General features: G+C 40.6%; 1 protein-coding gene across 1 annotated transcript; it reads right to left on the bottom strand.

The window, feature by feature from the left end:
* Window positions 1-646: 646 nt before the first annotated feature.
* On the bottom strand, window positions 647-11,270 carry LOC135993452 (ras-like protein family member 11A-like). Its single transcript, XM_065643340.1, has 4 exons — window positions 10,970-11,270; window positions 9,498-9,554; window positions 7,112-7,194; window positions 647-3,369 (listed from the first exon to the last, which is right to left on the bottom strand). Exons 1-4 carry the CDS (start codon window positions 11,112-11,114, stop codon window positions 2,902-2,904), a joined length of 753 nt encoding a protein of 250 aa, XP_065499412.1. The 5' UTR covers window positions 11,115-11,270; the 3' UTR covers window positions 647-2,901.
* Window positions 11,271-11,625: the final 355 nt, after the last annotated feature.

The following is an 11,625-nucleotide window of genomic DNA, read 5'->3' on the forward strand; positions in this document are numbered from 1 at the left end:
ACTTTATGTCAAGTACCTTCTCTCTAGAGGTTTAATTTTAAACCTTCAGTAGAATACATGTTTTTTCCCTGGCAGCCTGAAGTTTCTAATTCAGGATCAGGTTCTACATGACTAATCTTTGATATTTTACATGATTATTTTTAGGCACTTAATTCTACAGTGTTCTCTTCTCCCTGCTTTTCATGCTACCGTTCTCCTTGCTTTGCTTCAGTGGCACAGCTGTGTGTTCTGGTTCTTAAGCACTGCACTGCTATCATAATAAAAATGCTGAGCTCTATTGTCTTCCGTGGATGGTATATCCTGGCTTAAAACCAGGATCAAAGCTATTACAGGATTTGTTTTTCTGGTCAACGAACAAAGGAGAAACTATACTCGACTTTCTGCAGCAGAATAAACGTTTGCCACATGTTAGTATTTAGGAGAAGACTTAAATGTTTCAATATTTTTTGGCCTTAGCTAAAATGTAGATTTTTTTTTTTGTCCTCCACCAGTGCTGCAGAAACATGGGAATACATACTGATGTAGGAGTACCAGCGCAGGAAAACTTGTGTATACTTCCAAAGCAGGGTGTATTAGGTTATAAAAATGGGAAAAAAATATATTTATAGTATAAACAAAGAACATTTAAAGATGTGAGACGTAAAGGAGCTATTTTAGATGCTACTCAGGAAAGACCTTGCATGTTTTATTAATTACTATTGAAAATAAAACATTGACAGGTTTGAAATTCATTGAACTTTCTTCCCAAATAAGAAAGGGTTAGAGCTGAAAGAGTAAGTTGCAAAAAATTTAACAAGCTAGAGCACCTAATTCTCTGAGGCTCTTATGAAAACAAATGTCAGCAAATTTTCTTCAGCAAATTTAGCCCTTGCTATACAGTACTGGGATGGTAAAATATTTAATTGCTATTCAAAATTAGTGATCATTTTTCCATGTCAACAATTTTCAGTTTGTTTCTCTCCTGCAAACTTTTTGCTCTATTTCATGTTATTGAATCTTTAGATTTGATATTTGAGCTATGCTATTATTAATTTAAAATATTGAAATTGTGTGCTAATAAATGCCATACCAAAGTACCTGCAATGAATAATGACACTGCTCAAACATCAAATCATTAATTAGACGTAAGCTAAAGGAGAAATCCTCTGATATTGTTTGACTCCCTGTTTGGATGATCTAACTTTCTTTTTCCCCTCCTACTACCACTTGAAACTAATAAAAAAAAATGCAGTTCTTTTGTGTGAACAAAAGACTTTTAAGTTAATCAGAACTTGTGTTCTCAGATGACCAGCTGTGGAAAGCAATAAATAAAACAGAAAGTGAGCTGCAGACAGAGCAAATCCAGGTGATAACGAAAATCATTATTAGAGTTGTCTAATAAAGGGACAAGAAAAAGATAAAATACATTTTCAAGCCCTGAGCTATATAAATACTCATCAGCCTCAGTTTACAGTTTCGCTGCTGATAATAAGTAAAAGGTTGATTTAGCTCAGCATTGCCAGCTAAAACCACAGCTGGGAGTATTTTTCTGTATCCATCAAACGAGGGTTTCCCCTTCTGCCTTCCTGAGTGTAAATCATTGAGTTTTCCTTCATTTCACGGTCCTGTGAATTGCTCAGAGGGTCTGTTTAAAGAAAAGGTTGTTCCTTCATGACTTTGGTATGGTCCAAGCCAGTTTCTTCCCGCTCGCTTTGGAAACAGCGTGATGGATGCTCCACGTTGTTGTCACCATTAAACACACCGGCTCACAGGATGCGGCTTCCAACCCCTCGGTCCGTGCTGAGACACGACGCAGGGAGATGCTGCCCGTGAAACACGTATCGAGAGACTGGTGATTTGGATGTATTGCAAGGTATTGAGTAAAGGTTGGTTTTAAGACAAATGACAAAAGGGTGAATTCCAAAAGCCAGAAATTTCAGGCATCATCAATCTTTTTCTTCTTAAAAAAAAAACAGCCAACACCACCACCAAAAAAAACCCCCACTAATGAGTTAAATTTAATTTATGTGATGACCTTGTTTCTTTTAAACAGCATCTTGAACTTGAAAGCTAACTAGTTTGGAAAAAAGAAAAAGTTAAATAGTTTTAGGTCACCTCCTTGCTCTTCATTAATACAGTCAATTTTTTTTGTAATTTTAAACCACGCTGCTCTGTTTTTCCCTCTCTCATTGCCATGTAGGAAACCTATAGAAAAATTAGAAGTATGCCTACAAAACACTGCTACAAGTATGTATTTTGTCCGTATAATCACTTCCAGAAATAGTCAATATACATTTAAAGAAAAATAATCTAAAAAAATAGTGATTTTTAAAAAAATCTCCCTTTGAAGAGACACTGTAAGGCCAAAGCTTGCATATGAACAAATCTCTCCCCAAGTTTCTAAGAACACTTTCTAAACTGCAATGTAAAAGTGTTCTATTACTACTTTTCACTATTTATGCTCTTCATTTACTTTTTGTCTTTATTTTCCATTCTTGTGTCTAGGCATATCTGGTAAATTTTGCTTGCTCAGTATAGTTCATGTCACTCTCCTCTTGTCTTGCTGGAGCTTACAGCCATCCCCAAGAGAAGTCACTTCTCTTCAAAGAAGACTTGAATTATTTTTATTAATAAAATCCACATTGTAAGCCTAGACTATTTGACTTTGTCCCTTTCAAAAAGGAAATTACTTGGGACAATCTACTTTTTAAATCACAGTTTCTAAACTCTCACCCCAAAGAGCAAATTCTGCAGGCTCCTTTGCTGAATGAGCACGGGATTTTTAAGGAAGATGTAAAGACAACATGGAAGAGCCTCTCACACAACCTGCTTGCTGAATTTCAGCGGTGCCCCTTATGAGCAGCTTATTTTCTTGCCTTTTTTTTTTTCCAGGGCTGCGGAAAACAATTTCTGTCGGCTACATCAAAGCGTAGTGGCAGATTTTCCTTTGGAAGTCAGAGCCTGTTTCAAACGTCTCTTTAAGTCCTGCATATTCGGGGACTTGGGCCGGACGAGGTGGAGGCCTCTGCGTTTCTCTCCGTTGCAGCTCCCGATCATCCTGCTGACCTCCTGGCAGAGCTGCTGGAAGGCTTCGTGCACTCCCTCGCAGTTCTCCCGGGCTGAGACTTCGTAGTAAGTACCTCCCAGTTCACTGGCCAGCTGGAGTCCTTCTTTGGAGGACACCTGCCTGGCTCGCAGGAGGTCTCCTTTGTTCGCCATCAGAAGCAGGGGAATGTTGGCGTTGGGGTGGATCTTGCGGATGTGCTGGTGCAGGGGACGGATGACTCGGTAGCTCTCATAGTCTGTGATGGAGTAAACAAAAACGAAGCCATCTGCCCAGTAGATTGAACGGTTTATCTGCTCTTGGCAGCAGATGCTGTCAGTGTCATCCTGCCGTCAAAACCGAGAGGTGTGAGATTAGAAAACTGAGAAACGGGAGCAGAGAGAGCAAAGAGTCGTACAGCACTGTTAGCTACTCAGAGCTTCGTTTTAACGGGTGGCTGTTTCTCAATGTACAGGCAGAAACCCCTCTGACCACTGGGGAATCTACCAGGGACAGGAGAAATCTCCACTGTGACAGTAATGTGATTACAGGTAAGCAGTCCAGGAATGGAGAGGGGTCAGAGCAAATTGCTTGAAAATAAGAGAACAGCTAAAATATTCATATTGAAAAGTTTGTTCTGTATTCTGTTGTGCTAAATCAGTGTGACAGAAACCTGTGCTTTTATTGTGGATAAAATAATGATGAGCACCATAAGAGCCTTATAAAATTCAGCAGTCTAGTCACACTGCTGCAGATGAACTGTTGTCCCCCAAGGTGATTTTTTAGGGTTTTTTCAAGTTCTGTGCTCAATGTCTCCATGGACAGGAGTTCTTGCTCACTCTGGTGAAGCCTGACACGTTTTTCTACCATGTAGGTCTCCAGATAGTCAAAGGCAAAGCTCCTTTGAGAAAGCAATTTGTTACAAATAACCAATTCCTGGAACTTAAAAGGAGGTGAAATCTCATTGCTCATTTGTAGAGCAGCAATGGGTTTATGTTATTATTTTGCTGCTCAGAGGTTTTTCAGTCCATCACCACTCCTACTCAGACGGCCATAACAATCAGCAGCGCTGCGAATATAAAACTGAATACAATAGCGTGGGGCTTGAAAAGAGATCAGCTCACTTTTCAAGATGAAGCTATTTTCAGCTAATCTACTCTTTGTTATCCGTGCTGGCGGGTAACCCAACGAGACAGGGAGATCACTGCTTCAGTTATTGCCAGTATGCTCAGTCTGTAAGAAGTGACATTCCTGTCAATATTACAGGTTTTCTGGAACTTTGTAATTTCTTCCATATCCATCAAGGCCCTAAGCATATTCAGTATTCAGCTCTTGATGAGGCTGGTAGGAATTAGCGGCTTTTGTGTGGTGTAGGGGGAGCTCAACATCATGAATACAGAGCCCAAACTTTTATTATTATTGCTAAATTCTATTCAAGAAAACTTCATCAACTTCAGTAAGTCTATTAGAACATATGTTCTGTTATCTATTTATCTATAGAATATATATCAGCCATTCACACTCATTTTAACAGAATTTACGTATGCTCAGCAATCTCCCAAAACAGATCACTTTTATTTAGACACCTAAATATGAATTATAAAGCCTAACTTCAGGAAGCAGAGGTGGGAAAGAATGAGTAAAACCGGTCAGTTCTTTTACGGTAGATCGGATAGTAAAAAAAGGATGAGCGACAAGGCTCGTGGGAAGCAGGAAGCAGAATTTCTGAAGGCTCAGAGTATAAATCAGGCTTACAACTTTCAACAGGAGTTCTGCTAACTGCCCTTCATAAATATTTCAGTATTGCCCACAGAGACATTGGCATATTGTACCTAGTAGTTCTTTGCCCTTGCCAGCTCACAGTTAACACTAAATCCTGTTAGCAGTGAAATTGCCGGACAGATGCTCTTATCACTCCTCTCCCTCCCCAAAACCCTCAAACCCCAAACCCCAACAGAGTTGCTCATGGAATCAGAGGGATCCTCACTAGCAGCCTTGTTTGAAAGGCTAATGAGAGCGAACTCAAGCCAGGACAGGGCAGGCTGTGGGAAGAAGGGCAATTTGCGCTGTTGGTGTCTGGGTTTGTATCCAATCTGTAGATAATTAGCCACCCTTCATGTCCTGCTAGCCTCTTTTCACCAGCAAACTCCTTTCATGGGGGAAAAAGAACTCATTGCTCTGGCAAGCGTTTGAAAATGTTTTTTGGAGAAGGTGTACATTCAAACAGCCCTAATGAGCAGAAATTCTCAGTTACTCCAGCTAGGCCCACCCAGCAGTGAGATGGATGGATAATCCCCAATGGAATGCTTTATTCAGGAAAATCAAAGGCTAATGGGCTACTTTTTAAATGGAAATCTCTGCTCCAGAATTAATTTTGAAACACAGTCATTTGCCATGTATAGACTAAGCAGCAATGAATGGCCTAACAAAATCAGTTATCTATTTGCTTCTGTTTCTCTCTTAAACATTAACATTTCCGATGTGGCTAGAATCCTGAGGGCTTCCACATGACTTCCTCCTGAAACACTGTGCTCAGCCTGCAGAGCACAAGAAATTCTCTTCCTTAAGGTTTTTAAAAGAAAATCCAACCTATTCTCAGACTTAACAAGTCCTGTTCAGGAACAGTCCCTTCAAATGATTTTTAGATGCACGATTTGACGCAAAGAGAGATAAGGTGAAGATAAGTGTGTCTGTGGGAACTATTGAAACAGTGCAGATCTTTGACTGGGACATAGAAAATGAAACTCCTTCCTAACTAAATTAAAATTGCTTCTGACTAAGAAACCTCAGATGTTGCCATTACTGAATTTTGAGGAGCTCGGGCTACAGTCACTGAACTTTAGGGCACAGTCTTCATTAAAACAGAAAAACTGGAAAATAAACACATATCTGGTGTGAAAGGGGGGGATTCCCTTTGTTATGTGTTCATCAGGCCGTCCCAATTGTGCCTAATGATCGCCAACAGCTTCTTGTTGCAGGTCTTCTCGAGCAAGCTGGCATGGCCTTTGTATTGTTAAGTCCTACTTGAATATTTGGAGGACTTCCATAGCAGGTTTTATTTGCTTTTTAGCATTCAGAGTAAACGAGGGGTCCTCTCCACTGCCCTGTGCACCCCTAGCAGCAGGAGAGAGTGTGGAACTTTGTCAAAGATTTCTGCTTAAATCTACTTCCAGTCATCAGAGAAAATGGAAATGGAAAATGAAGCTGCGGGAGCTTTGCTTATTCTGTTCTGGAAGCTCAGGGCGGAAGAGTTCTACAGCACAGAAATGAAACCATGTTTGATGGTGACAAGAGTATACCTAATTTTATCATGAAATCTCTGGTGTTCTCTGGGAATTATTTATCTCATGAGATTTCCACCATTCATGTAAAAACAAACTTCACTACATTTCCTGCTGCGTTCACACTATTTTTATCCTCTTGTTCTGCATGTGAAGCAGAGCTTCAAAAAAAGACATCTTAATCTTAGATCCTCCTTGGAAAAATATTTCTAGAAACAGGTTCCTAGTCAAATATTAAATCTAGAACACTGATAGAGAAAGGGGTATAGATAAATGTTCACACCTTAAACAGGAGGAATGAACGAAATAACAATTAATTAATTAATTAATTAAAGAGACCACTGAAAAACACCCTGGTTGGAAATGATAACTGCTGTAAGGCCTGTCCCCTTGGAAAGAAACATCTTTCTAGAGAAGAAAGATTCTGGATGTGTAGAAAGGTCTAAGCTGAGCCAGCAGCTCTTCTAGGCAGGTGAGTTTTCTGCCATGCAAGGACAGAAACCATTTGACAGGAAATAAAACAATAAAGGAGTTGGCAGGAGTGAGCCAGGCTATGATTTTACAGCTCTTTAGGCTCCAGAGGCAGTAATGTGTTTCAAATAGATTTGTTTTAATTCTGACTTACTCTTAAAGGAGCCTCTTCAAGGGCTCATTTTGGCAGGGCTCAAGGTACCACCGTTAGTCTTCATTTGGATTTGAGCCCAAGTGTGTTTCTGCAAAGTGGAGTTACTTACAGATGGAAGTGCTGGCAACAAACAAGAGATAGTAACTGTGCTGTAAGGACCGATGCACTGAGCAGATGTTTTACCTCCAGTGAAACAAAAGGAGTATCCTGCACCTGTAGAGAGATCTGTTCCCCATCTATGGTGAACTTCCTTGAATACAAAGCACCTGGTGGAAAAGTAAGATCATAAGAGTCAGTGATTGTAACAAAGAAGAAAGAGAACATAAAGGTAAAATGGAACTGTTGAAATCCAGATTTTTGAGGCTTATGATATGTACCTGCTTATAGAAAAGTGGATGGCAGCAGAGCAGTTGTGTGGCTGTTTACTTCGGTAAAGTGGTTTTGTATTTGCTGTGTGGTCGGATGTTTTGAATATATACCTAGGGTGGTATCTGGGAAAGGTGGCACCTTGTGTTGAATCAAATAGTCAAACTCGGCGCATAAATCCCATTCAGGGTTTCAGTCCATATTTTTAACTTCTTAAAATGTGAACTGCATATATTTTTAATCTCAAACCAAGATTTACAGGTGTTGCCTGTAAAAGGACTGATCTGTTTCCTATTCCTATTCTCTGAAAGTTTTTTAAAAAGGAACATATTCCAGTTTTGGACACAGAGTGACTGTACATGAAACACTCAGATGCTGTTTGGGATTTGTGTGACCTTAGCAGTCAGAGGTCAGTTGAAATCTTAGAATCTGACTTCTGATTTATCTGAATGGCACATATTCAGGGTGTAGTGCAAGTTCAAAACATCTAGGATCGATCCAGCTCTAATAAGACCATCATTATTCTGGGTTTGAACTTTGTTTCATTACTGGACTACGTGTTAAGTGATGATGAAAGTTTAAGTTTTGATCTTATGAACTACCCATGGTTGTGATAAGGACAGCTTCAGAGATTGACGCAATCATCATTTGTCCTTAGAACTTGATACAAATCACATGGATGTGTGAAGAAATGCAATATCCACAGCTGTTGAGTGCAGCCTTTCAGTCTTGTCCAAATACAATTGTCACTGCTACATCTAAAACAATGTATTTCACCTCAAATGTAGAGAAATCCCATCTGTTGGAGAGTAAGGAATTCAGATTAACAGGGAGGTCAGTGACAGTAATGCCATTGCTTCTGAGTTCATAGAAACATTTACAATATAAAGAAATTTAGTATGGCAAAGTTTGCTTTACCTCAATCTAGCATTGCCATGTTATGTTTTAATACTGACTCTGTGAGGTGATAGAGCCCTTCTGGGATATTAAAAAAAAAAAAATCAGATTTTAAGATGAAAAGATGGTACTGTTTTATGGGAAGCCAAGACTGGACAACATTTTATTCCCACTCTGTAACATGTTGCAGAAAAAAACGCAGGTACTTCCAGAGATGACTGTGCTCTGCCTTATACCCAGCTGAAGGAGAAGCATGGTTGAATGATCACAAATACACTGCCACCTGTTTCTTATTTCTGGCCTATTTGTTTCTTCTACAGCGTGGCTGTTGGGCTGCTAGCTTAATGAGAAAAGCATGTGGATCTCAGCAATGTCTCTGGCAGCAATTCTTTGCAAAGCTCAGAAGTCTAACTTGATATACAGTCTCCCATGGAAGAGATGAAGGAAAAGAAAGAGAAATAGCGCAGCCAACCCTCAAGGTTACTTGGGGTCAGTGAGAGGGAGCTGTAAGGAGGAGCTTTCAGATTGTGTTTTGTCAGACAGGCGGAGATCAAAGGTGTCTGCCATCTCCTTTCCTAACTCATCGTTAGAAATTCAGCATGCGTCTCCAAAGTCAAGCAATCACTGCTTTAAATCCTGTCCTCCTTCACCCAAGACCTGGGAGACGGCCTACGTGCGGGATGTGCTGGTCGGCTTGCTGTACGTAGATCCTTTCTACAACACTGGCCAGTACAGTTGGCACTTTCTTGGAACAGAGGCTGTGAATTAAACAGCTCACATGAACACGTCCTCTGAGGTGTCAGGATTAAACAAGAAAGGCAGTAGAGGCACTTCGCGTGGTTCACTTTGCTTATCTTATGGAAAGAAGACTTTGAGTTAGAAATCTCTCCTAAGTCTCCCATAAAAGCCACTGAAAAAAGGGAATACACAGGAAAAGTTCTGAACTGCCTTTTACGCACTTTGGAATCCCGCTGGCTTCCCTGGGGTTGCAGAGGGAGCAGCATTGGGTTTCCGCGGTTTAGTCGATACGCAAGTTGTTCCTTGGGTCTGTGTTTTAGTACAGGTATGTCTCCAAGCAAACCTTTTACTCGGATCCTTTTCCATCAAGTTGGACAAAAAATAGCTAAAAGGATCATAAATAATGAGCCTTTGATTTATTGCTTTCATAGCTTGAGGCTATTAACTGAAAATATGCACCTTATGGACATCTAACACTGCCTGGCTTTCCTGTAATATGCACCAGTCACAAAAGAGAGCAGATTTCTTTTCAAGCTCTCTGCAGTACTGCAGTAGAAAGCAGACTCACCAGTATTAGCTTCGTAGTCTCCAATAAATCTCTTTGTGAGAAAGCGCACAACCAGGGCTGTAAAACAATGAAAAAAATATGGGTCTTTAATGTGAACCAAAATCAGTCTTTGCAGAACACATGTTACTGGAACACACTCTTACTGGAAGAGTTAGTATAATATGAAACCAATATTTGAATTGTTCGTATATTATTCTGCAAAAGCTTCTCTCAGCACTCACAGAAAATGATCTGGGGCCAGGCTGTGATATTTAATGCAGAGTTTTTCGCAACTTGTATTGGAAACTACCCCTTAGATTCAGTGTGGCTGTTCAGTGTAGGATACGAAGGTTTGTTTGTTGAGATTGCAGCTATAACAATCTGACCTTTGCTTTGAAATAATTTAGAAAAAGAGTAACAAGCCAGTAAACCAAACCTAATCCCAATACCACACTTAAGACCTCTGTGTTTTATAAGAAGTGAGGCTGTAATGGTTCTTCCCAGCCTTAAAAATTCTCAGTCCTCCTCATGGAACCCATTAGCGGTATCTAATCACATCCAGCAAACAAACTGCATGTGCTCTGCACACATGGGTCATGCTCCAGCTCCCTGGGCTGCCTTCTTCACTTTAACCTGCAGGGCCGTCTTACGCTGTTCGATTAGAACATTTTCGTTTTTCTTGATCGCTTTAGAACACTTAAAAGCCTGTCATGGCAACAGTAACTTACATTCCTGTAGTGCTTTCATCTCAGCAGATTCCTTATCATTTGCAAAACCACTTCGTTAATAGCTAAATAAAAGGGTTTATTCTGCAAATAACTCTATAATAGATTTCATTTAAAATAATCATTTTTCTTACAGTGAATACCACCAGGTCATCTCTTCAGTACTCTTAAAGGAAATTGACCGTGCAGCTATTTGCAACAAACTACTTAAAAATAATATGAAAATGTGGCTGCTTCAAATCCAAACCAATCAGATGTTTCACTGAGTGCCATGTAACCTCAGATGTAGTAAAACAGATTTGGCCTTAATAATCTGAAATTATGAACCATATATTAAAAAGCAATAACGCTTGCTTTATCCTCTTTTCTTCTCCTCCCCTTTGGAGAACAATACAGGAAGACACATGTACGCTGTTATTTCTCTGCAGAGCATCGAACATTTACAACGGGAGAATAAAAACCACTAGCCCCATTTTTGGGGTGTGGAAATTTAGCCACAGTTAAATAATTTGCACAAGACCGGGTAGAATCATTTGAGTGTGGAGCTCCCAACACGGTGCCCTCTCCTCTTAACTGCCACCTCACGTTGGCTGCTCACGCAAACCCACAAATTATTCAGTGCATTTTCAGAAAAAAAAAAAAAAAGTAAATTAAAATGTTCAAGCTGCAACAGTTAAGAATTTTCACAGCCTTGGATCTAACTGAGCTGCAAATTAGCTGGTAAGTGCAGCAGCAAGAAAAAGCATGGAACTACACCTGTGGACTTACCTGTCTTGCCAACGCTACTGCCACCCAGTACCACGAGCTTGATGATTTTGTTGGGCACGCAGTCCAATACAGGATACTCTGGTATGGGGAGCAAGAGAAAGTTAGTAGAATACTGTGACATAGTATCCTGAGAGATGAGACGCATGCCAGAAATGAGAGCCGTTCAACTCCAGGAGGAGTTGGGGGAGAAAATAAGGAAAACAGCTTCCCGGAGTCAGTTCTTGGCTGTATATCCTTGGATAGAGAAGCCTTTTCATTTCATTTAAGTCGCTTTCCTGCGGAATGCTAGAGCGCCTGGCCTCCTCTTCCCAATGCCTCTGCTCAGACAGCAACTTTGGGAAAGCAAAAGGGAACTTTTTGATCAGCCCCCGTGAAAACTGACTCCTCCGTTCCCCAGCCAATCACAAGGGAACCCAGGACATTCCTCCGGCTGGGCACCGAGCTGTGCCTCCATCCACCGCGCTCCCCACTCGCTCCCCGCTTTATCTCCCTGCTGCCTGTTTGATGTGCTGGCCCTTGGCTCTTTGCTAAAATGAGATTCTTCTGTTTTACAGTCATCGTGGCAGCGTTTTCAGTGAGATACAGTCACCCCCATGCTCTGCTCTAATTCCACTTTGAATAATCCCGTTCTGCCTGTCTAGTTTCTTTGCATTTTC

Source organism: Caloenas nicobarica, chromosome 12, assembly GCF_036013445.1.
Source record: "Caloenas nicobarica isolate bCalNic1 chromosome 12, bCalNic1.hap1, whole genome shotgun sequence".
Lineage (NCBI taxonomy): Eukaryota > Metazoa > Chordata > Aves > Columbiformes > Columbidae > Caloenas > Caloenas nicobarica.

Excerpts from the sequence above, each read along its gene's own strand:
- LOC135993452 (XM_065643340.1), bottom strand. The coding sequence starts at position 11,114 with ATGCGTCTCATCTCTCAGGATACTATGTCACAGTATTCTACTAACTTT. Across the intron at positions 9,555-10,969 it reads CAGTAGCGTTGGCAAGACAG|CCCTGGTTGTGCGCTTTCTC; the intron begins GTAAGTCCACAG and ends ATTGTTTTACAG. Across the intron at positions 3,370-7,111 it reads CTCCTTTTGTTTCACTGGAG|GATGACACTGACAGCATCTG; the intron begins GTAAAACATCTG and ends TTTTGACGGCAG.